The sequence below is a fragment of the Grampus griseus genome (genome assembly GCF_964374135.1).
Source record: "Grampus griseus genome assembly, chromosome: 11".
NCBI lineage: Eukaryota > Metazoa > Chordata > Mammalia > Artiodactyla > Delphinidae > Grampus > Grampus griseus.
In genome coordinates, this window is record NC_139005.1 from 21,059,266 (window position 1) to 21,085,714 (window position 26,449).

The 26,449-nt window shown below is 43.2% G+C and overlaps 1 protein-coding gene across 4 annotated transcripts in view; it reads right to left on the minus strand.

The window, feature by feature from the left end:
- Positions 1-1,251: 1,251 nt before the first annotated feature.
- The window catches only part of ITPR2 (inositol 1,4,5-trisphosphate receptor type 2), a gene marked incomplete at its 5' end in the record, with an annotated part of 524,405 nt that continues 499,207 nt past the window's right edge, over positions 1,252-26,449 (minus strand). For all 4 annotated transcript variants that reach the window (XM_082665011.1, XM_082665010.1, XM_082665012.1 and 1 more), the window contains 2 exons: positions 1,252-3,939; positions 4,894-5,055. In XM_082665011.1, coding sequence (XP_082521137.1) covers positions 3,853-3,939; positions 4,894-5,055 — 249 coding nt within the window. In that variant the 3' untranslated portion in view covers positions 1,252-3,852. The remainder of the gene's footprint in view (positions 3,940-4,893; positions 5,056-26,449) is intronic.

The following is a 26,449-nucleotide window of genomic DNA, read 5'->3' on the forward strand; positions in this document are numbered from 1 at the left end:
CTTTATCAACAAATGAGTGACTAGAGGGCCTCAACTGGCCTCAGGCATTTTCTTCAAAGTGGAATTAGGTGTCAAGTCTTGCAAATAGAAAGTTCCCCACATTAACAGATGCAAACTATTACATATAGAATGGATAAACAACAAGGTCCTACTGTATAGCACAGGGCACTATATTCAGTATCCTGGGATAAACCATGATGGAAAAGAATATGAAAAATAACATATATATATATGTAAAACTGAATCACTTTGCTGTACAGTAGAAATTAACACAAACATTGTAAATCAACTATACTTCACTAAAATAAATTTTTTAAAAAAGAAGCTCTCCACAGGCTCCCCTCTCCCTACATACAGTGTACCCCTCACACTTGCATACATTTTAGTCACTTGCCTGGTTCCTGTAGGCACCTGTGCTTGTCTTTAAGATGCCTGCTGCACCCCTTTTTGCAATGTATCATGTGTCAGGGCATCCTGGAACAGGTCTGTGGGTCAGAATATGCTGACTTCTTATTCTGTAAAGATTTAAGAACTGCTGGAGGGAACACACCTCTTATGGCTACTCCCCACAAAGCCCTGTTCTTTGCATGTTTAAGGGTTATCTCTTGAGCCTGTAATCTGTCACATCATTATACTTGTGCAATATTTACTTACTTATGCCCCAGTCTACTGGGTTCCTGGAGGGTAAGCCCCGCTCATCCATATTATCTATCCTTTACTCCTTTCCCCTAATCATAGCGAAGTCCCAACCTGCACCTTCCCTCCCCAAGTTTCCAGATCCCCAGCCTCTCCGCTCATTCGCAGCCCTGGGGCATCGGGGTAGAGGGTGGGCCCTACTGCATGATTGCTTCTAATAAAACAACTATAAACTAAAAAGAGCAGCCAAAACAATGAGTTGCGAGCTGAGAATATGGAAAAAAGCAAACAATTAGTTCTGACTTGGATGAAATATCTTCCTGACTTATCAATAATCCACTAGAAACTGCATCCTCATCACAACAGAAAAATTTCAGTATGAAAGAAAATAAGCCCTAACTTTTTAAAGTTAGTTTAAATATGTTTTACAAGTATAAAATTTATTTATTTATTTATTTTGGTTTTTTTAACATCTTTATTGGAGTATAATTGCTTTACAATATTTTTTAATATTATAATCTTAAAACATACTTGCATGAAACTCTTGGACCTCAGAATGGAACATGTAGGGGAATAAAATCCTTTTGAAATTAAAAATTATGTTCAGCGGAAACATACTTTTAAACCAATATGGGTTTTAATAACTAAATAGTAAAACATTTTCCTTAACAACAAAATCAAAGATGATTATATTTATTTTAATATTGCTATATAAATATGAGAATGTTAATTGATACTTGCCTAGGTCAAATATTCCAGTTGCATTAACAAACATATACAAAACAAACATAAATTTATAGCGAATGTCAAATTTCCCCGTGATTATCTCCTCCATCATGAATTTCATAGCCTTGAAACTGCCTTTTTTTGTTTGCTTTTATTTTGCTTTATAGTCTTAAAGTATTTAGGCAGGAAAGAGAGAGACAGAACTGAGAAATATTTCAATTTTGACTAAATAAGAGTCTGGTTAGTTGTAATCGCTTTTGAATACTTCTCATAGGAGAAAACACACTGTGACACGGTGACCTGCCACTCCACAATGGTTGGAGAGGTGAAGCCATTTCTTGATGGCAGTACATACCCAATGGCTCATTCTCTATAAAAAAGTGTAAGGAAAGACTAGATGGTTCATCTGAAAGGCAGGTTGCTCTCATCTGTACAAATTAACTTATTTTCTTGATGCTAGAACATCCATCAGAAAAATTTTACTTTGTGTTAAACAGGGATAAGTTCTGACATTGGAACATAGCCAATGTTTTCCACCTTTCTCTTCTTTTCCCTACCCATGAAACTCTCTGCCTAATTAAAATACTTTGAAAGGTACTTTTCATCTAATACTGTTAATAACAATAATGGTCTTGGATTTTTAAAAAAATGGCTGCTTTGGTCTACTTCAGTTTTGGTGAAGCCATTTTTAAAAATCAAATATATGATATAAAGTTTCAATGAAGCATTAGGATCGAATGACACTGGAATTTCTCATACATTTACTGAATGCCTCCTAGGTTCAAAGTTCTGTGTTGCATACAGATATATATCCCAGTTTCTGAGTATCTTTGAATCATGATCCTTCAGCAACTGGTTAGGAAAAATACTACCAGATCAGAGCAAGGAATTCTTAACTTCGGGAGGTATGTGGAGGAGCGGGGGAGGTGTACCAGCAGATTCAGTTCAAAAATTCATTGCTCTGGGTTTCAACAGCTTTCCTCCAAGTCTACATTTTAATGGGGTGTGTGGAAAAAGGATTGGTTCAGGCATCCTTTATCATCTACCCAGACCATGATTTGAGAATTTTAGGAGCCAATAGCTTAAACTATATTAAAATAATCCAAAAGCTTTAAAAATGGTCACAGCAAACGCTGTCCTGAACTTAAACCTTGGTGGTGATAACATGAGAGTTCAAAAATGCAATTTTTTGTTCTTTTGGGGGCAGTGACTAGGAAAGGTCAGCTTGCAGAGCACCTCCAAGAGTCTGGTGTCATGTGCCTGCTCTCCTGCCACGTGGCAGTTCTCCTAACACTTTCATGATCTGAATTTTGTCTTAACATTCTAAAAGCATAATCGCTAAGAATAATACAAGCATGGCAGGTTAATTTCTCCCTCCACAAATTCTGGTTGCATAATTTAACATACAAACAATTTGAGGAAGAGATTATTATCTCTTTACATTTTGAAAAGCTCTTCCTGATACAGTTTAAAATACGCGATTGAAACTCTGCATTTTCTTGAGTATTCAATATGTTTCTTGGATTTTTTTCCTAACTGCAAGAAGAGGATAAATAAAACCACTCAGTTCTTAAGCACAGCAAACATGGATCAAATAGCTTTTACTCCATATCTATAAAAGGCAATGCCACCATCATGTTTCTCAATATTTCCTGTCGCCTTTAACATGCTCACTTATTAATCTCAATGTATTTTAATAGCGTACATATGTCCTTGGGGCTTACTGTCATCTTTTTTGTCCCCAAATCTTTTAAAAATCTTAGCCTCTGCATGATTTTAAGCATGTTTTTAAACAAGTTTTATGAAAACCTCTTTTTGTACTCCATAGTGACAGAGCCCCTCTGAATCTGGGAGAAGGAAATCACATTCCAGTCGCATTGTCAGCCCGAGGGGCATAAGCTCCAAAGCTCTAGTTCCTAGAGCTGTAAATCCATTGTGTTGCAGGTTATAAATAAGGAAATTGGCCTGTGACAGCTACGGTTTGGAAGCATTAACATTTTTGTTTGCAACTCTCATTTTTAATCTTTTCAGTTATTTCCCTTAGTAAAACTTAGCCACCAAAATGACTTCCTGTATCACTGACCCATATGCCATCATTAAAAGAAAGAAATTCCAACCAACCATGACAAAGGTTGCAGTCAGCATTTAAGACAAAATGGACTCTTACAGATTCAGCCAAAGGTAGCTCTCTTCGCCCTGCATCTCCTTCCACCCCGCCTCCCCCTACCTTCTCCGTCCATTTGAGCAAGGGACCTCTCTTTGCATTAAGAATGCGTGATGTGTGCTTTTTAGTGGCTGCATTTTAAGTTTGGTCTTCTCAACCATGAAAACACAGAAATTGTTCTCGGAGCTAAACCACTCAACATCTTGGCACTTGGTTGTTTTTAACTTTTCAACAATAGGCACTGTTCACTCCCCTCCATCTCAGTTCTTTATTCAGTGATCAGGCAGTACACTGATGAAAGGCTAGTCACGGCTGCCCCCATGGTATCAGTGCGGTGGCATGTGATGATTCACATGGGGTGTGTTTGATCCGAGAAAGCCCAGTCTCTGCTTATTCTTCCTTTGTTCTGTCATCTGGGGGAAAAGAGAGAATGCGTTGAGCTGATTTTCTCACTCATTCTCAGTGCTGGTGGGACACACAATGCTGGGTGAATATTTCCCAAGCACCTATAGTCTGTCCAGCATCACAGAAAATATATTTATCAAAAAGGAGAAAATATTTTTTAAAGTGAATTTCCCTAGGCAGAGAAACAGAGCAAACCACTCCCTGTGGTTAAGAAAGAGGAACTGTGGTTCTTTTAAAGCAGCCCTTGCTTGTAACACACACATAGTCATCGCCATCACCTTAGTCATTTTAAAACCTACCACGGTTACTTTTGATATTATTTTTACTAATGCTAACAATTTTACACGACAAAGGGGTTGATTGTAGTGTTGAAATGACAGGTACTAATGACGATCTGCCTTTCTGATGAATTTAGTAATGGTTATGATGGCAGAAAATACGATTTTTCTAGGGCTCCCCTGGTGGCGCAGTGGTTGGGGGGTCCGCCTGCCGGTGCGGGAGACGTGGGTTCGTGCCCCGGTCCGGGAGGATCCCACGTGCCGCGGAGCGGCTGGGCCCGTGAGCCATGGCCGCTGGGCCTGCGCGTCCGGAGCTTGTGCTCCGCAACGGGAGAGGCCACAACAGTGAGAGGCCCGCGCACCACTGAAGAAAGAAAAAAAAAAAAAAGAATACGATTTTCTATAAAAAAGTCCAAAGAGGTCCTTGTCTTTCGGCAACTGCTCCTTCCTTCCCCGTTCAGTAGAAGTGTCACACAAGATGCGGAGGTGTGATAAGCAGAAATAGCCTCTGCTTGTAGAGATTTGGTTCTTACAACACAACGTGGGGTGTTTTTTTTTATGGGAATTTACAGTCCATCGTGGATAACAATCTTGCGCCCAGGAGTCTCCAGCCACCCCTCTCTCACAGAGGTGAACAATTTCACATGCCCCGCCCCCCCAGCTCCATCTGCTGAGCGCACCCACCTGCTCCTTGAGCTCCGCCAGCTGACCCGACAGCTGTCTGACCAGACTCATGGTCGATTCCAACTTCTCCTGCAGGTTCCGAATCTCATTTTGTTCACTGTCACCTTCATTGCTAACAAGGGACATAGCTCGCATCCGAGGAAACCAGTCCAAATTCTTCTCCTAAAAACAAATACATGTGCAGGAACAAGGGAATAAATGTAGAAGAGTGCCTGAAGTTCTGTAAAGAATGTTTATAAGTGTTCATTATTACTAACATTTAAATCAAAGTTTCTTAGCACCCAAAGCAAAAGGTACTCTTTCTGGCCAGGGGTGGGGAGAGGTTGAGGGTGGGAATTAAATATTGCAACAAACTTCGTAGGGGCTCCCAGGGAGGTCCCGGATAAAGTATTTAGAGCAGCGCCCTGAACGCTGTGGGCGATCAGTGAATCTTGATGAATGATGACGTAGGGTCTGGAGATGCTAAAAGAAATGTTTCAGTTCCAGCCACCCATGCTGGTTTACCTCCCACTTCCCCAAGACAGGCTCCCAGCTCTGCTCAGGGAAGAGGGAAGTGGAAGGGCATGGCCCTAGGTTACCCTGTCTGCTCTCTTTGGAAACATTTTATTACAGTGGGAGGCAGGTTTTAGAGTTAGACTTCCCCAGAGGGCAACAGCTGGTGCCACTTCTGTTTTTCCAGGCTGACTGAGTGTAGGGGTGTGAGTGCATACGTGTGTGTGTGTGTGTGTGTGTCCCCTCCATCGTGGTAAAGACAGATGGTTAACGAGATACCCACCTCTCTTGAAAACTCTGCCTGATTGCCTACCATCATAGAATCACTGTGAATTACTTATACCCCATCTTTCAATCCTCAAAAGAGCTTGCAAGGTAAATCACTGTCCCATTTTACAGACGAGGAATCAAGCAGCCCCAGCAGTTTAATTACCCTCATCACAAGCTAGAAAATGGCAGAGTCAGGATTTGAAGGCAGGTGAGCCTTTCCACCGCTGATTGGATATGTCAGTCTGTATCTCTACCTATTTCTCTAAGTCACCTTCTCCCAATATCCCTAGCAGTGACCTTCCTGCTTCAGATTCTTTCCACTCCAGAAAAGTCCACTGCAGTGGCTACAAAGACGTCTGCCTAGCTGATCCCTAGAACAAGAGTCCGCAGAGTACGTTCCTCCCCTAAGAGGAAAGGGGAAAGACCCAACCTATGTATATCTGGACTTCTGCCTAAACCTCATCTGGCCCTTGGATTGTTTTTTTTTTTTTTTCGTAGTTGTTAGTCAGAGAATAACACGTTCTTTACAGTCCCCTACCCCCAATGGCAGTGAAAAGGGCTGATAAAGGATAGGATAAAACATATTAAAGACATTTAAGCTGCATTTAAATAGCTGTAGCCAATTAGCATTTCAAAGGAGAATGGTAACTTATGCGGAAGTGCAGAGTGACAGCCAGATTCATTCCTTCCATCAATCCTTCAATATCTATTGCCAGATATTTAGAGATGAAAATCAGGTAAGACAAAATGTCTGCTCTCAAGGAGCTTGTGGCTTAGGAAAGCCCTCCACAAAAAGTGAACTGGGCACTCTGCATATCAAAATCCCCTGGGGTTGCTTGTTAAAATAGCAGATTTCAACCCCACTGTCTCTTACGAAATTAGAACCTCTTAGGGGACCTGCATGATTCCTATGTGCACTAAAGTTTAAGAACTCTGATCTGTGGAGACATAGAAGATAAATGGTAACTGCTTGGGTAGTGGCAGGGTAGGGGAATGGAGTGAAGAGGAAAGATCTGAAATGGCTGGCATGAGAAATGGGAAGAGGAAGCCAAATAGGGGCCCATTAATTGCTTGCAGGGGCGGAGTGGGAGACCGTGCCTTTTTTTTTTTTTTTTTTGCGGTACGCGGGCCTCTCACTGTTGTGGCCTCTCCCATTGCGGAGCAAAGGCTCCAGACGCACAGGCTCAGCGGCCATGGCTCACAGGCCCAGCCGCTCCGCGGCATGTGGGATCTTCTCGGACCGGGGCACGAATCCGTGTCCCCTGCATCGGCAGGCGGACTCTCAACCGCTGCGCCACCAGGGAAGCCCGGGAGACCGTGCCTTGTAATGACTCCAGCAAAGACCACTGTTCACCAACAGCCCAAGTGGGTGTGGAGTTGAGGCAGAGAGTTGGACTGATACAAGATGGTGTGTCCCCTGGAATGGGCCTCAGAAAGACAAAGGTATCAGGAAGCTAGGAATGCCAGCAGAGCAGTGGCTGGAGTGAGGCACACTAGCGTGTGGACTGGTAGCAGGGATGGAGAAGCACAGACCTGTGCTACATGCTCTGTCAGCACTTAATCCTTTCGACGATCCAGTGGACTCCAGTTCTCTTATCTATTTAGTATTTATATTATCTACCGTATTATCTATATCTGAATTTTACAAATGAGGAAACTGAGGCTGGCAAATAGTTTGGCTGGGATCCCCATCCAGACTTGTCTGCCTCCAGGCCTCCTAGCAAGAAGGGAGACTGTGGACAGAAAGTGGAATCATATTTAAAATTCTGAAGGCAGCACAACTTCAGGAAATAAAAATTCTAGAGTGAGAGGGCCTGAAATCTGATAAAATACCAGGGAGTTTGGGGAGTTAGTATTTCATGGGCACAGCGTTTTAGTTGGGGAAGATGAAAACTTTCTGGAGATGGACGGTGGTGATGGCTGCAAAACAAGGGGAAGGTACTGATGCCATAAAACTCTACACGTAAAATGGTTAAAATGGTAAAATTTTATGTTTTATGTATATTTTACTACGGATTAAAAAAGTCACAATTTGCAGAGGAGAATCTTTTGGATGAATCCTGCACGAAATCCGCAAATTCATCCTGAAGGAGGTCAGTAGAAGGGGTGGATGACACACAGGAGTGACTGGGGGTATTAAAAGACAGTGATGGAAAGGCTTGAAGAATGGGTTTTCACATGACGGTGAAGATGTGATGATTTCTTGGCGATGGGGAGTTGAGTCAGCTGACCCTCTTCTGGGGGCCCTTTCGTACTGAGGGGGTAGGAAGCTCGGCCGCTGCCACCAGTGGGTTAAAGGACAGGGGACTCCTCTCAGGAGAGCCAAGAAGGCAGCCTTGTAGGAGAGGAGAGTTGGTCTGTATCAGGACAGGGATTCCAGGGAGGCTGATGGAACAGAAGCGTTTGAGAACCTCAGACAGCTGGGCCTGGGGTGAGAAGGTACCAGGAGACATGGTGATGGATCCAAGGTGGGGCTGGAGAAAACATCAGCTTTCAGAAAGTTTCCAAGAGAAAGAGAGACAAAACAGTGTTCTAATGCTTAGCAAAGAGAACATGGGTGAGACGGTGGAATTGCCTCTGAAGAAATGCTCTTGTAGGTGTGGCGGGGCCCAGGTCAGCCCAGTCCACGGTCTCTTGCTTTTGAGGAAACAATGGCAGTTCTCAGGGGACCACTGCCCCAGCTGGTTGGGCCACAGGACTCTTTCCTTACACATTCTTTCTTCACTTGTTCCTTTGTTCATCCATTCATTGACTAATTCTTACAGTGTTGACTATGTCTGTGCTAGGCACTGGGAAAACAATAGAGAGCCAAACCCAGTGCAGTTCTTGTGCTGGTGGAATTGACAGTCTAGGTGGAGAGTAAGACTTCAATCAAAGATGATGAAAACAGCGACAAGCCGGGCTTCAGGGCTGGCTAGGAAAGCCATCCAGCTCCACTGTCCTTTCTCCTAGTCCCTAAAAATCATTCTCTCTTCTAACCCTCTTTTGGTTTTTCTCATCTTTCTTCCTTTCACTGCCTGTATCTTTCTCTGTTTTTGTTTGTTTGCCTGGTTCTCAGCCTTTTCTCTCCTAGCTTTATGCTTTTTGTTTCATTCCTCTCTTCCTCTGTATATCAACGGACCATAATCTGAAGCTAAAATATAACGTGTCATTAAGATTTTTTTTTCAGTATTGAATGCTTTCTGGTTCTTTTTCTTAATTTTTAGGAACCTGACTTGAATGTTTTGCATCTCACTAAAATGGCAAAAAATAAGCAACCTAAATGTATGGTCTTTTGTCCTCTTTTTACAAAAAAAAAGCCACACTTTTAAAAATAAATGTTCACAACTGATGTTCCTCTAAATTCGTGCAGAAAGTATATTCTTTTCACCAAAATTAACTCAAATAAAGCAGAGTTCTTAGAATAAATGCTGCATGGGCTTGTTCACTGAAAGTTGTTTCCAATGAAATACCCCAAGGTTCCTCTCTCTGCTCCAGTGTCAGAAAGAGCAGCTTCCATGGAAGGCTCGGCCTGAGCCTGGTGAGAAACGAGAGCACCGCACTTTAGTCTGAGCCAGAACTGCAGGACAGACACTCAGAACGGTACAGGACGCCACTCCCTCACCGCGTCGACTTGTAATGTGTCCATCGTCTAACAAAGCAGTTGGATTTGATTTGTTATTTCTCGGTTACTCACATATGCTACGTACACCTCGTGATCGTGCTCGTGATTAGCAGAGTCCCATGGCGACTCTGGTTAGTCAATAGGACACCATTTCCTTATTTCATCAGGAATGAAAATGTTTAATCACAGGGTAATATAAAGTCAGGGAAGCTGCAGATTAAGTGTTAGATTCTGAGGTTACAGTGTATGATCCTAGCTACTTGGTGATGGGAAATCCAGAGCTTCTCAAGCCTTCTAAAATGCAAAGCCCAGAGATGAAGGGACTGAGAGCATGACAGCCATAACCCTCTTGCTATCCCTAAATTCTAATAATAATGGGTTTTTCTCGATGACTAGAAGATAGACAGACTTAAGTGTGAAAACCTTTCAAATAGTCCTTTCAACAGATCAATTTGACTTATGTAATTTTGTAGTTATTCCGTAAACAATTAGGTTGTCAGAGTCAGTTAGAGCTTAGCTGTGCTGTTTTCATATTTGGTTCTTAAATGTGATACCCCATTTGCAGGAAAGAGGCCATGCGATATAAAGGGAAGAGCATTGATCTAGGAGTCAAAACACCTGGGTTCTGGTTTTAGTTCAGCCCAAAACTAGCTATGTGATATAAGGATGGTGGGGAAGCCTTATTCTCTGAGTCCCAGTTTCCTCATCTGTACAACCAGAATGTTACCCTGGGTGGTCTCTATGTCTCTTCCAGCTCATCGTTCTGTAAGCTATGAATTCAAAACTTTACAAACCAAATTGCTGAGACAAGCCCCAAGCTCGCCAAGTGAGCAAACAGAAACATAGCATTTAGGCTAGAAGCAACCTTGAAGCCACATAACCCAAGCTCAGCATATTACAAATGCCCATTCTGAAACCTAGAGAGTTTAGGTTTCCTTGAGGTCTTATAACTGTTTCCCTGCACTTAACTTCCACTTCTGGACAAGTTCTTCCATATGACGTAGTGGAAAAGCTCTTGTATGATCTAGCCCTGCTGATGCTTAATTGGTGACAGGCTTGAGAAAATGTAAAGATTGTACGGATTTCTCTCTGCATCAGAACGAGATTGAAAAGTAGGAGGAGATTGATTTCAGTGAGCCCAACCTTGGAGAAACTGTCTTATGTCATTTTAGCTCCACTAGGTACATATTAAAAGTCACGTGGGATAATTTAGGAGTTTGGGATGAACAGATATACACTACTATATATAAAATAGATAAACAGCAAGGACCTACTGTATAGCACAGGGAACTATATTCAGTATCTTATAACAACCGATAATGGAAAAGAATCTGAAAAAGAATATATGTATACATATATATATATATAAAACGGAATCACTTTGCTGTACACCTAAAATGTAAATCAACTATACTTCAATAAAAAAAGGTTTAAAAAAAGATTAAAAATAAGTCACCTGCATGTAAGCTAAAGAGAAAGCAAGCACTGTAGTTCTATAACACAGTAATAATCCCATTTTTTGGCTGCCTGACAAGTGTCAGGCACTTTAGTCATGCTATGGCCAATACCCAGAATGATTCCATAAGGTTGAGACTGTTACCATCTCCATTTTACAGATGACAACACTGAGGCAGGAAAAGGACTAGTTACTTGCCAAGGCCACATAGGGGCTATAAGTGGCTGGGCCAGGCTTTGGCCTCCACTCTGTGCGACGGGAAACCTTGTGCTCCCTTCACTGCACTGGACTATTTCTCCACGTCCAATGGAGATGTCAATGCTTAGCTTCTGAACTTGCCAGAGAAAACAGAGACTACACGGAGAATATATTTTATAACTTGAACCCCCTTGATTACTTCTTCTGGGGTATGCTAAAGGTTTACTTACTGAAAATCAGAAATAAATGCTTTAGGTATTGTATCAGAAATGCAGATGCAGATACTGTGCAAATACATTGATCGATAACTTGACATTCACTGCAATTTTGCAGAGTGCTCTAAAAGACTGTTAATGAGGGGTATCACATTGAACATACCATGCATTGTATTGTGTTGTACTGGTATATCCATAAACCATTTAATATGTATCCTCATTTCTGCTTCTAGATTCTCTATGCTTAAAATATGCTGTTACAAGACCACTGGCAAAGGTTTTCTTGGTTACCATCCTCTTCTAAGCCTTAAGTTTATATTTCATTTTCCATTCTAAAATCATACGCAAAGCCTCCTAGGCCAACGAGTATAACCATTTCCCCAAAGCCTCATTGTGACCCACTGCATTCCTCTCTTTGCACTTTTGGTTTGAAGATGTCAGCGGAAATGGCTCTCAAAAGGAACACCAGCAATGCTAATACTACCTACTTCCTGGGAGGTCCCCGAAGGAAAGACACAATTCCTGCTTTCCTGGAACTTCAGAACAAGGACAATATCTGGAACAGGGATTCTTTCTGAAGTCAAAGGAATCGTGTTGGTTAACGCGAAGTGCTTCACGTACCCCATCCCAGCCTCTGCTCCATGAAGGAGGGGCATGGCGGGCTTCCCGCCCTCAGACCAGCACGGCAGCCTTGCTGGCAGGTGAGACATTATCTCAAAAACTTAAGGGAGGGACTTCCGTGGCGGTCCAGTGGTTAAGAATCCGCCTTCCAATGCAGGGGATGCGAATTCAATCCCTGGTCGGGGAGCTAAGATCCCACGTGCCGCGGGGCAACTAAGCCTGCGCGCCACAACTACTGGGCCCGCACGTTGCAATGAAGAGCCCGTGTGCTGCAGTTGAAGAAAAAAAGATCCCGCATGCCGCAACTAAGACCCGATGCAGCCAAAAAAAGAAAAAAGAAACTTAAGGGACACCCACAACACTGGCATCTGGGCTTCCAGCTTTGCTCTCGGTGAACACCCGACCTGTATGTGACAAGCATTGCTCAGTTTGGACAACAAAAGGCTGATTCTCACAGGGGTTCGGATGCAGGCCCTGGGTTTTGAGGAAGAAAGGATGAGCTGGAAAACACACTCTTGTGTGACAAACACTGGGGACTGGAGGTGACAGAAAGGATCCAGCTGTGTCCTTTGAAATTAAAACGTTATTCCTGGATTGACAAATAAATGAAAACCTTGGCAACTCATTCTAAAGAAAAGGGAGGGAAGAAGGGCAAATTTTGCTGCATTAGAAAAATAACACGTTCCAGGACTGGAAGATTCATTTGCCAGCCCTCACTTTTTTTTAAAAAAAAAGTTTATTTATTTATTATTTATTTATTTATTGGCTGCGTTGGGTCTTAGTTGCAGTGCATGGGATCTTTCCTTGCAGCACGTGGGCTTAGTTGCCCCGGGGCATGCGGGCTTTTAATTCCCTGACCAGGGATCCAACCGGAGTCCCCTGCATTGCAAGACAGATTCTTAACCACCGGACCACCAAGGGAAGTCCCTCAGCCCTTATTAACTGTATCTTCCTTCTGTCTCTCCCTGTTTATTCTGTATCTGTATCTTCCTTCTGCAACTGAGTTCCTGCAAATGCGGTAGGAGTACCATATTTGTGTGGATTGAGAAATTTAAAATGTGTTAGTTATCCAAGGCAAATCTGTATTGAATGCTTTCGTAAAGTAACAAATCCCTTTAAAATGTCATTGTCAAACCTTGAAATATTTTACAAATCTAAGTGCTTGGACATCAAGTTTGCATTATGCATGTGAAAGCAGGTTGAACCCCACAAAGCAGTGTGTGAACTTCAAGGATCCTTGGACAGCTGAGCTGATGGCACAAAGGCTGGAGCCTGCCGCTTAGAGGCACCTGATAAATGCTCAAAGAGCAACAGCCCCTGGCATCACTGTGGTGCTCCTGCCTGGCCCCTTTCCACACCCCCACCTCCAGGGCATCGTTGCTGGGAAGGGGGCTGCTGGCTGGGGAGCCCTCCAGGGACAAGGCCTATTTAATCCAGTCACTGCTCCCAAGGGCAGAGAGAAAAATAGGTCCAGCAAAAGTGCCCATGAAGGAGGAAGTGCTGGGATGAGGACGACAGTGTACTGATCTCAGCAGGACCTCAGGGTGGCAGTCAAAAAGTTACAGCTGGGAGGGACTGGACGCTGGTCCAGTTTCACACACAGCACAGCCGTGGGGGAAGTGGCTGCCCTGTTCCCAGCATGGGGCGTGCAGGAGGGCATCACAGCCTGGCAGGCTCAGCTTCTGCAGAGCTGAAAGCTGCCTTCTGTGGCTTCCTCACCTTAGGAGCCAGAGTGAAACAGGTAAGTGTGGACCCCCCTCGGCTGAAGAGAGGATCAAAACAGTTCAACAAACACTTAAACAAGAGTGTCATAATGCTGGAGAGGGTGTGGAGAGAAGGGAGCCCTCTTGCACTGTTGGTGGGAATGTAAATTGATACAGCCACTATGGAGAACAATATGGAGGTTCCTTAAAAAACTAAAAATAGAACTACCATACGACCCAGCAATCCCACTACTGGGCATATACCCTGAGAAAACCATACTTCAAAAAGAGTCATGTACCACAATGTTCATTGCAGCTCTGTTTACAATAGCCAGGACATGGAAGCCACCTAAGTGTCCATCGACAGAGAAATGGATAAAGAAGATGTGGCCCATATGTACAATGGAATACTACTCCGCCATAAAAAGAAACGAAGTTGAGTTATTTGTAGTGAGGTGGATGGACCTAGAGTCTTTCATACAGAGTGAAGTAAGTCAGAAAGAGAAAAACAAATAACGTATGCTAACACATATGTATGGAATCTAAAAAAAAAAAAAAAAAATGGTGATGCCTCTGATGAACCTAGGGGCAGGACAGGAATAAAGACACAGACGTAGAGAATGGACTTGAGGATACGGGGAGGGGGAAGGGTAACCTGGGATGAAGTGAGAGAACGGCATGGACATATATACACTACCAAACGTAAAATAGATAGCTAGTGGGAAGCAGCCGCACAGCACAGGGAGATGAGCTCGGTGCTTTGTGATCACCTAGGGGGGTGGGATAGGGAGGGTGGGAGGGAGACGCAAGAGGGAGGGGATATGGGGATATATGTATACGTATAGCTGATTCACTTTGTTATACAGCAGAAACTAACACGACATTGTAAAGCAATTATACTCCGATAAAGATGTTAAAAAAAAAGTGTTGGGCTCTGGAGTTTCAGACTCATGGGTCGAGATTTCTGTCCTTCAACATTTCCAGACTGGCGCGGGAGCTGGTGCTGGTCAAGTCAGGCATTCATGTGGACCTCGGCCTCCTGCAATGGGCAAGAGGCACTGCACGCACTAGGCCAATGGAAAAGTCATTGCCTGAGTGTGGTCTGCGTGCCGGATGGGGGACCCCGGCTATTTGGGGGTTGAGAGAACTGTGATCTTCAAGTCCTACCTATTCCAGCAACCTGAAAATGCGCCGATTTTGAAAAGTAGGGCTCTCAGCAGTGACCTGGAGTAGGTGATGCACCCCTGGGGGCGAGCGGCGGCTCTCATCATGGGCAGCAGGTTGGCCTGTGGGCAGAGACCACAGCCCCGGAGCACCCACCTTGCTTCCTAGCCCTTCCCGCCTTCCCAACCCTCCCTCTTAGCAACACCCTGTATGTCCACGATGGGAGGGCAAGGGCTGCACATGGAAGTGAAACTGCTTATAGGTTCTCTTTTGGTCTCTTTTCACCCCTGGCGCAGCTAACCGTGTCCCCTGGGTGTCTACACAAAGCATCAGCTACAACAGCAAGTGGAGGGGTTGATCTGCTCCCAGCCCACAGGGCACCCAGGGAGGGAGCTGTACCAAGGAGAGAGAGTGGTCCATGGCTGGGAAGATCTAAGAGGATCCGGACCCAAGAGTAGCTTAGGGCTGCTGGGAGCTACAGTCCTCTTGTCAATAACTAGCAGGATTGCTAGGCTGGTAACCAGGAACACTAAGGGGCAGAAGGTCTCTGGCTGTGGCAGCAGCTGTGATATGGGGTTGCTGGAGGCTATGGACCCCACCTTGAGCACCGACCAGGTCGGGGAATCACTCAGAGAGGAAGGGAGTGGAGGCCCGCAGCCAAAGATGCTGTGAGCCACCAGCCAGCTGATTCAAAGATACACAGCAGCTGCAGAGGCAGGGACCGAAACTCAGTCAAAGGTCTGATGATGTGGTGATGGGAGGCTTGTCTGCCACCTGGCTGTGAGAGATCAAGGAACCAAAGGGCCTGCCTGACATTCTCCCAGATCCCTATTGCCGTTTTTCCTGGAGAAGTGTGAAGTGGGAAGCACTCTGACCACAAAGGGAAAATAAATAAGTAAAGCTTGTGTAACAGAGGAGATTGTCGGGAACGCCAGGCAGCTCCAGGGCCTCCTTACAGCCAGTCATTTCCCTTCCTGTTTATGGTTTTCTTTTCCTGTCAGTTCATAACTCTACTTAATCTATATTTTTATTCTTGGGGCTATAACCCTTTCTTAATCTTATTATTTGTTAATTCCCATATTTACTCTCCTAAGTTTCCCTCTTGGCCTCTTTATCAAAGAACATAAATATTTATTTTCTTCTGCAAATAATCTCAAGTATGAGCATTTGGAAGTCTCACTGGGAAAGGAAAAAACTGGAGATTTCTTCGTGGTGAGATTGGGGCAAAGTATTTTGAACAGAGTATTGATTACTCAAGTGGGCATCTGTCCAACTTCTGGCTGCCTAACCCCTGATGCCCTCCTGTGCTTGAGGAAACTGCCACCGGGGGTCGTGTGGAAGGCTGGGTCCATCGTCCTGCTGAGGAAGCTGAAAAGTCTGTCCTCTCTGTGGTAGTCAGAGCGCAGTCACTTGACCTTAGAGTGGCCCACCAGTTGCTCCTGCTTGAGATTTTGACATGGAACAAGGGCTACCAAGAAGCAGAGTTCTTTTTGTTCACAGTGATTGAGACAGTGACCTCTGGTTGTGGTGATGCCACTGGTGCCAGGGCCGGCTTCCAGGACACAGCAGCAGAGGCAGTGGCACCTTCCCTCCAGCCAGCCTTGGCCCCAGGTGGGACTTTCTGGCCAGCTAGCTCACTTTGCTTGGATTCTGCCCAGCTGGGCCTGGTTGTCACTTTCCTCTTGATTCTGAGCATCCCTTCCACAAATTCCTTTTCCCCCTAAGATAGCCAGGTTAGTTGCTGTTGTTTAAAGACTCCCCGACTGGGGTTTCCCTGGTGGCCCAGTGGTTGGGAGTCCGCCTGCCGATGCAGGGGACACAGGTTCGTGCCTCGGTCCGGGAAGATCCCACATGCCGTGGAGCGGTTGGGGCCGTGAGCCATGGCCGCTGAGCCTGCGCGTCTGGAGCCTGTGCTCCGCAACAGGAGAGGCGGCGATAGTGAGAGGCCCGTGCACCGCAAAAAAAAAAAAAAAAAAAAGAGACTCCCCGACTGGTGCAAGTGTCAAGGGGCTAAGGAGGCCAGGTGCTAATTTAACACTGGCCTAGTTTGTCCAGCACAAAGGTGATAAAACTTTAAACTAGAATGACTAAGGCCCTTATCTAAGTCATACACAGCTAACTAATGATCTAAGTCATACAGCTAACTAATTATTATATAACAATCATATTTAATACTATAATAATTATGGGATAATTATGACCATACCATAAATCAAATATCACAATCATATCATATCATAAATGTCATACATGATTAATATTATTAATTAATTATGGGGTCATCAGTTACACAGAGGAGAAATCTGTGAGCTGTTTAGTTTATAAGCCCTTTAGAGGGCAGGATTTCTTTCTGATTTCTTCTCGCCTCTTCCATTTCTACGTCGTTGGCACTTGATACATATCGTTGGTAAAATGGAGGGATGCTTAGGAGTTGTTATATACGGTAAACACGGTAACCTGAGTTTTTCAAGAAGACATATCATTACCATGAACAACTTCCCTTTCTTTTTTTTTTTTTTTTTTTTGGTACGCGGGCCTCTCACTGTTGTGGCCGCTCCCGTTGCGGAGCACAGGCTCCGGACGCGCAGGCTCAGCGGCCATGGCTCACGGGCCCAGCCGCTCCGCGGCATGTGGGATCTTCCCGGACCAGGGCACGAACCCGCATCCCCTGCATCGGCAGGCGGACTCCCAACCAGTGCGCCACCAGGGAAGCCCCCACTTCTTTTTGTTCTTTACTAATCCAAAGCAAAAAGACCTCCTTCCTTTCTTTCTTCAAGTATATGTAATGAACACCTATTATGTAGTCGATACTGTTCCGAGCTCTGGCTAAAGCAGTGAACAGCTCAGAAAGGGTCCTTGCTCTCATAGAGCTTACAGTCTAACAGAAGGTGAAGGAAGAGCAGGGAGATGATAACAAATGACAATAAATGAAATAATTTCAGATAAGGCTACACACTCTGAAGAAAACGGTGGTTTGAAACATTGTCTTTGGAGGAGAGGGGGCTATGTAGATTGAATAGGCCATACAGGTTACTCTGAGGAGGTGATGCCTGGTTGATGAGAAGGAAATAGCTCTGCACTGAAGTGATGGGACAGAGCTTCAGGCAGAGGGAACAGTCAGGCAAAGGCCCCAAGGCTCAAAGTGAGGTTGGCATATTTGAAGAACAGAAAGGAGGTTGACCTGGAGTGTGGTACTAAGTGAGAGACAGAGAGTGGTAGGAGATGAGGTACCAGAAGCAGACCCAGTTATGGGGAGGACTGGAAGCAGTGGGGGCCAAGGAGGGTTCTGGCCCCCAGTGGAGGAATGGCTATTCCTGGTTTACAGCAAATGCATACACACATGTACACATAAAAATAAAATGAAACAGAACACTTTGGCTGCTGCATGAAGAACAGACATAGTAGACTCCCATTTGGAGACCACCGTCTCCAGGTGGGCATTCATGGGGACTTTGGCAAGGGTGGCAGGAGTGGGACACAGGGTGTGCTGTCACAATAATGTCAGCCCCGGGGGGCTTTGAAGTCAGCAAATAAATGTTTGGAAATGCATAGTTGACAGACCACACCTTTTCCTGGAGGATAAGATTGCATTCACAGAGCTCAAAATATTTTGTTTGCATGATTAATGTGAACAGATAGACTGGATAATTGGGCCCCTAAATGGATTATTGGGCCAGAACTCCACAGCTGTTCTCCCACAGAAGAGAGCTGGTTTGTGCCACTGTGTTCCACCTCTGAGTTCAGTGACACCACGTTGGCAGCCTGAAAGCAGCCACGGTGGGAATATTTACACCGTGGAAATAGGCAATGCGACCATCAGGGCTTTCTCGTTACCGCCAGAACTGGTCGTTAAACATTAGCACACCACTGGAGAATGTCCCTTTCTAACAGAGATGGAAGAAGCCTTAAAGATAGTTTAAATTTAACCACTAACCCCTGAGTCACAAATCAGAAGATCATTGGCAGAACCAGGATGACAATGGAGGACTCCTGATACATCAAAGACATCCCTGACCTTAAAAGTCTCTTGACCCTAGAAGGTGTCACCAACTGAATTTTTACTATACGGGGTTCACGGGTTAATCTTTGTTCTGAATCTTTCAGTTATTCGGTATTTACATTGTACTTTGGCTAGACCTCTCCTCCATTATGAAAATGACAAGCATGTTTAGATCAAGATCAGCCTGTTCTTTATAATCAAAAAAAGTCAATAATGAAAACAAAAAGGGCAATTTATATTTCAATACTATTGAAAAAATAGCAAGTGGTGAACCAGCAGTAAAATGTAAATCAAAACATCTTTTTCTGCTATTTTGACAGGACTCTCCTGAAATTTCTCTCGAATATCGTCATCGTATTCATTTCCACTGTAGGTGACTTATTAAGAGGAGAATTAAGAATAATACATCTATTTAAAAAATCATAGTAAATTTATATAGAGAGCTCAAGGAAAAATTTACGTACACACACATACAAAATGTCTGTACAGAAAACATAGATCTAGAGAAAAAACATTCCAGAACTTTTTTTAACACCAGAGTCAAACGTAACACAATAACAAGTGGAATTAAAATCTGTTTTAGTAACTCCATCTGTTACTGTTTGAACTTCACTGCCTTTTATACCTCACATAGATGTATATGTATGTATATACACAGCACATACAGGTTTGTCTCGAACAAAAAATGAGTAAATCTTCTAAAAGACTACTTAAATTCCTTCTCTGGAACAACAACAACAACAAGAATGCTCTTCCCCCCCTGCCCCGCCCCCCTTGAGAGGGCGGGCCGGGAGGGTATGAATGGTCAGCAAATCTCAAAATCACACACAAAAATCAATGAAGGATCCAGCACGTGGTTATCATCGCGGGGCTTTACCGGTAATAATCTGACTAGACTGAATTTGCAGTCAGCCAGCTCACCAGCTGATGTTCTTATACCAGCCCCTGACGTTAAGACCTTTTATCAAATAGCTCCTTTAACTTGTTTGGTTTATCCTAAAGTCTTTTCCCTTGTCTTCAAAACACTACCCAAGCAGAGGAAAAGAGTTGTTGGTCCTTAAAGGCTGTCTGTCCTGGGTTAGCAGCACTAACATCAAATGGGAAACAGAAATGCAAATTCTTAGGCCACAACCCAGACCTGCAGAATCAGGAGCTGTAAGGTTGGGGCCCAGTAATCTGTGTTTAACAAGCCCTCTAGGTGATTCTGATGTACACTAAAGTCTGAGAACAACCACTTTAAATAACTCAGGACCTAACCAGTGATATCTCAACATCGCTAACCTTTGGCTGAACCTTAAAGGAAATCCTTAACTGTACTCCTGTTATTAACTATACTCCTGTTACAAATCATCTAATTTGTAGGCTAAATAGGGACACATGTGAGCATGAAAGCAGTGTTATTAAAAATTTTGCACAGTACGGCTGATTTGCTTTGCCATGTGGCAGAAACGAACACAATATTGTGCAGCAACTATATTCCAATAAAAAAATATTTCTTTCTCCTAGCAATATTTTGTAGTTCTTTTTTTCTTAACAGAGTTTGCACCTATAGTTGGTTAAATCTCCTTGTAATTATTCCATGTTTTTGGCATTTAAAATTTTAATTTTCAACAGGTTTTGATTAATATATAGAAATATGATTATTTTGTGTATACGTTATAATTTTGAACCTCTTTAAATTCGCATGTTAGTTCTAGTAACTCTTTATGGATTCCTTAGGATGCTGTATCAGCACAGTCTTATCATATGCAAATAAAAACATTCTGCTTTCCAAAAACAAATTTTTGCAGAGACAATGGCATAACCAGGATTGTTCCCGTCACAACTATGGTCCCTCTGGTTTCCACTGAAACCTGGACTATCATTTATAGTATCTGGACCAATTAGGAGAATGAAAGAGTTCCGTATCTGGGCAGGCTGTAGATTAGAAAATTGCATTTATGTACATATATTGCTGAAAGGATGATTGTGAGGTATTATCTACTATGAAGTCATATGTATTTTGGTCACTTGTAAATTGCCTATAAAAATAGGTTTTGACTTATTTTTCATGGGAGTAGTCTATACCTGCTACTCTACTTTCATTATTTCCTATTCTCTCTTTTTCTCTTATAAAGTGGATGGATATTAATCCTTCCCTGAAATTTGTCCTTGATTCCAATGACCTTCTCCTGAAAAAAATCCAGACTTTTTCCTTTAGTTTTTATTGTCACTGGCCTCTCTACCAGTCCCTGAATTGTTTCAAAAATCTATCATGAGGAGCTGGGGCATGGTCACGATCAAGATCCGGAGTGGCTTTTCTTAGATCAATCTCCCAAGGCAACAGAAATAAAAACAAAAATAAACAAATGGGACCTAATCAAACTTACAAGCTTTTGCACAACAAAGGAAACCATAAACAAAATGAAAAGACAACCTACGGAATGGGAGAAAATATTTGCAAATGATGCGACCCACAAGGGCTTACTCTCCAAAATATACAAACCGCTCATACAGCTCAACGACAAAAAAACAGACAACCCAACTGAAATATGGGTAGAAGACCTTAATACACATTTCTCCAAAGACGACATACAGATGGCCAGTAGGCAAATGAAGAGATGCTCAACATCACTCATTATTAGAGAAATGCAAATCAAAACTACTATGAGGTAGCACCTCACACTGGTCAGAATGGCCATGATTAAAAAGTCTACAAATAACAAATGCTGGAGAGGGTGTGGAGAAAACGGAACCCTCTTGCACTGTTGGTGGGAATGTAAGTTGGTGCAGTCACTATGGAAAACAGTATGGAGGTTGCTCGGAAAACTAAAAATAGGATTACCATATGATCCAGCAATCCCATTCCTGGGCATATATCCAGACAAAACTACAATTCAAAAGGATACATGCACCCCTATATTCACAGCAGCACTATTCACTATAGCCAAGACATGGAAACAACCTAAATGTCCATCAACAGATGAGTGGATAAAGATGTTGTACATATATACAATGGAATACTACTCAGTCATAAAAAGAATGAAATAATGCCATTTTCAGCAACATGGATGCAACTAGAGATTATCATACTAAGTGAAGTCAGAAAGAGAAAGACAAATACCAGACAATATCACTTATATCTGGAATCTGAAATATGGCACAAATGAACCTATCTACAAAACAGAAACAGACTCACAGACATAGAGAACAGACTGTGGTTGCCAAGGGGGATGGGAGGAGAGAGAGGGATGGGAGTGGGAGTTTGGGGCTAATAGATGCAAACTATTACATTTAGAACGGATAAACAACAAGGTCCTACTGTATAGCACAGGGAACTATATCCAATCTTCTGGGATAAACCATAATAGAAAAGAATATTAAGAAAAGGATGTATATATACGTATAACTAAGTCACTTTGCTGTACAGCAGAAATTAGCACAACATCGTAAATCAACTATACTTCAATTTAAAAAATAAAGAATAAAAAAGATCTGGAGTGGTTCTTTGGGGTTAGCACAATACAGAGACCTAAAAATAAATTCAGAATTGGACCAAGATGATTTGCCACATTGTACCAAAGAAATCTTACACTCAGGTCAAACTTTTTCATTAGCATCAACAAGCTAACATTTCTTCACTAAATTTTTCTGCATAGGACATCATGTGGATTGAGGGATGCTGTATAAAAAACTCTGAATTGAGTCCAAACCAATATGTTCTTCTGGCATAGGGGCAAGCAGGGTGTGATATCAACATGGGACTGAACTGTACGTTGGATGATAGCTTTGCAGAGCATAGCAGTGGCCACTGTCTGGGACTTAGAACAACTGTAGGATGGTGCACAGATTGAAAAGAATTTTACCAAGGCTGGCAATGCATCAACAGCTGGCCAGCTGGGTCCAAAGATGATGTAGTCCTGAACACAAGGAGCCCAGCAGCCGTAGACGATGACACATAACTCTGCCAAGCAGCAGCTGTTAAATGTGAGAAGAAATGAGGTAATCTCAAGCGGGATGAACACGGGAGACTTCAAAAGACAAAGCAGAGGTATGGGCTGCCCAGGACACAAGTGAGGCTGGGAGAAGAGTAGGGTGCACCGAAACCCCAGAGCATGGTGGCTCTTCTTGAATAATGACCCCTGGTTCATTATAATAATAAGATGCCAAGTCACAGAAGGCACAGCGTCTTGGTGAACAGGAATTGCAACCATAGGTCATAGAGCAGTTTGACACAAAGGCAATGTGGAAACAGGCGCTGAACATGCAGTAGGTGTTGCCTTTCTAATTTCTGTGCAGCTTCACAAATAAACTCCCTATTTTTCCAACTGAGGCTGTTCGGGTTTTATGCGTTTTATCCATTTTTCTATTTTTGAAACATTTGCCTGATGATTTGTTTTTATGGAATGTCAATCTGACACAAAACTTAAAGAAACTGAAACAGATGTTGAAGCGATGTGTACGTGTAAAACTCATTTCTGACACATGATGGAGCCAGTCGGTGCAACACTGTGATGCCTGGTGATGATTGGCTGCTGTACACAGGTGCTCTGTGTTGATGAGAACTCCGATGCTGTCCTGAGACGTTTTATAATGAACACCGGCTGACTTTTAATTGCCTCCTCATTTAGGTGGTACACATCTTAAGAGTTGAAACCATGGATAAATCCATATGTATGTGGCCCCCCGAGCAGTATAGGCAATTTCTGATCTCACATTTCTCCTCTGACTTGCTTCTACCCCCGTTACCTTCCTTCGCACCGCCAACTGGCCACTCCCAGGCCTGTCACTCTCCTTGGCTGGGGCACTGCTGTACAATAAAAAATAAGACTAGTCTTTGCCTGGCTCCTAGGGGGAGACCGTGCATCCTTGGAATTTCCCCAATGATCGAAATGTCTTTGTTATTCACAACCCCCCTGGATCACACTTGAGTTTATGCTAATGAGGTGACTCCCGGTGGGCCCCTATAAAGCTTCAAGACAGGGGCAAGGCACCAGAAAGACCAAGCGCTCCTGAACAGAGGGCTGGGACTTTGAGCCAGCCTGACCTCCGGAAAGGGGAGAGAGGCTGCAGATCAAGTTCAAGTCCATGATTCAATCACGCCCATGTAATGAAAGCCTAATAAAGCTCTGGGCATTGAGGCTTGTGGAACTTCCCGGTTGGTAAACACACTGATGTGCGGGGAAGGTAACGCACCCTATTCCGTGGGGAGAGGGCATGGAAGCTCTGTGTTCCCTCCCAGACTTTGTCCATATGTCTGTTTATTTTGCTGGCCCTCCTGATTTATAATAAAACTGTAATCATAAGTACAGTGTTTTCCTGAGTTCTGTGAGTTGTTATAGTGAGTTATTGAGCCTGAGGGGGGTCATGGGAATCCCTGAACTTATATGTAGGCTGTCGGAAGTGTGGGTGGCCTGGGGACACCCAAAGTGCAGTTGGCGTCTGAAATCTAGGCAGTCTTGTTGCGGATCATGCTCTCTAACTTATGGGGTTGCTGATAGTTTTGGGTGGTTAATGCCAGAACTGGATTGCAGCGCCCCTAGATGGGATAGCTGGTGTTAGAATAGGCACCAACCCTGTTCACCGCCTCTGGTTGTGGGCTGTGTGGCCATCAGTGGCTGCAGGTGGCCAGAGGGGCAGGGTGCCCTAGAAGCAATGGTGAAGAAGCTGCAGGACAAGCAGTGCAGGTAAACTGGGCTAGCTAGGCATCAGTTTTTGCTAACTTGTTGCTGGTCTGAGACATTATATATATATAAATATTCGATTGGACTGTTTTAAAGGGAGCTGCAGAAGCACAGAGTAAACCCAGAAATGTGCAGTTATATACATACTTAGGATATGACCATGCAAGGCAGAAAGATTTATCCAGGGTGTGTTTATGGGAAAAGAATAAAGTGAAAAGGATGCTGTTGGATTGCCATCTTAAGTTCTCTCTTTAGCCCCTATCTTCTGCCTGAGGGGTTAGGAGCAATTTGAAATCTACCAGCCTGTGAATGTTCTGTGAGTTGAACTATTTACCCTAGTATGTTCTACCCATTTCCTTGTCAGGAGTGAATTTTGTGTATGAGAAATAATTGATAATGTTGAACCAAAAAGTGAAAGCACTGATAAAAGTTTTTAGAATAAATTTTCCTAGCATAAAATGTAAAATTCTTTCCCAGCCCAGGGGCCCTGCATGATCTAGTCTCTGTCCCTCTCCCCTCCCACATCCTTGGCTGCCATCTGCCTTCCTCACTAGCTCTGGTCACGTGGCTGCCCTGCTGGTCCTCCCTCATGCCCAGCCCATTGCTGTCAGGGGCTAGCTTTTGCTGATCCCTGGAGCTTTTCATGGCTTTCTCACTCACTCTAGTAGAATGTACCTCCATCCCTCTCTACTCCTTTAGCTTACTTTGTTTTTCCTCACCAGTTTAATTAAGTCCCATTTGTTTATTTTTACTTTTATTTCTTTTGCCTTGGGAGACTGACCCAAGAAAATATTGCTACAATTAATGTCAAAGGGTGTTCTGCCTATATTCTTCTCTAGGAGTTTTATGATTTCAGGTCTTACATGTAGGTAAACCATTTCGAGTTTATTTTTGTATATGGTGTGAGGGGATGTTCTAATCTCATTGTTTTACATGTAGCTGTCCAGCTTTCCCAGCACCCCTTGTTGAAGAGACTGTCTTTTCTCCATTATATATTCTTACCTCCTTTGTTGTAGATTAATTGACCATAGGTGCATGGGTTTATTTCTGGGTGCTTTAATCTGTTCCATTGGTCTATGTGTCTGTTTTTATACTAATACCATGTTATTTTGGTTACTGAAGCTCTGTAGTATAGTCGGAGGTCTGGGAGGGTCACATCTCCAGTTTGTTCTTTTTTCTCAGGACTGCTTTGGCAATTTGGGGTTTTGTGGTTCCATATAAATTTTAGGATTGTTTGTTCTAGTTCTGTGAAAAATGTCCTGGGTATTCTGATAGGAATTGCATTACATCTGTAGATTGCTTTAGGTAGTATGGCCATTTTGATAATATTAACTCTTCCAATCCAAGAGTGTGGAATATCTTTCCAGTTTTTGGAATCATCTTCAATTTCCTTCATCAATGTTTTATAGTTTTCAGAGTGTAGGTCTTTCACCTCTTTGATTAAGTTTATTCCTAGGTATTGTATTTTCTTTGGATGCATTTTTAAACAGGGTTGTTTTTTTTTTAAACTTTCCCTTTCTGATATTTCATTATTAGTGTATAGAAATGCAACATATTTCTGTATATTAATCTTGTGTCCTGCAACCTTGCTGAATCCATTCAGTAGTTCTGATAGTTTGGGGATGGAGACTTAAGAGTTGTTTACATAGAGTATCATGTCATCTGCAAATAGTGACAGTTTTACCCTTTCCCTTCCAATTTGGATAGCTTTTATTTCTTTTTCTTGTTTGACTGCTGTAGCTAGCACTTTCAGTACTCTATTAAATAGAAGCAGTGAGAGTGGGCATTCTTGTCTTGTTCCTGAATTTAGCAGGAAGGCTTTCAACTTTCCACCATTGAGCATTATGCTGGCTGTGGGTCTGTTGTAAACGGCCTTTATCATGTGGAGAGATGTTCCCTCTATACCCACTTTGATGAGAGTTTTTAACATGAACGGATGTTGAATTTTGTCAAATGCTTTTTTTGTGTCTCTTGAGATGGTCATGTGTTTTTCATCATTCCCTGACATGGCCTCCCTTATATAGTTATTTGTCTGTTTCCAGTAATAGAGTGTAAGTTCTAGGAGGGTGGGCATTGTTTCGCTTATTCTTAGAGCCTAGAATAGTGTTTCGCACACAGTAGGCTTTCACTAGATGCTAGCTGAATAAGTGTAGAGGCTACGATGAAGGAT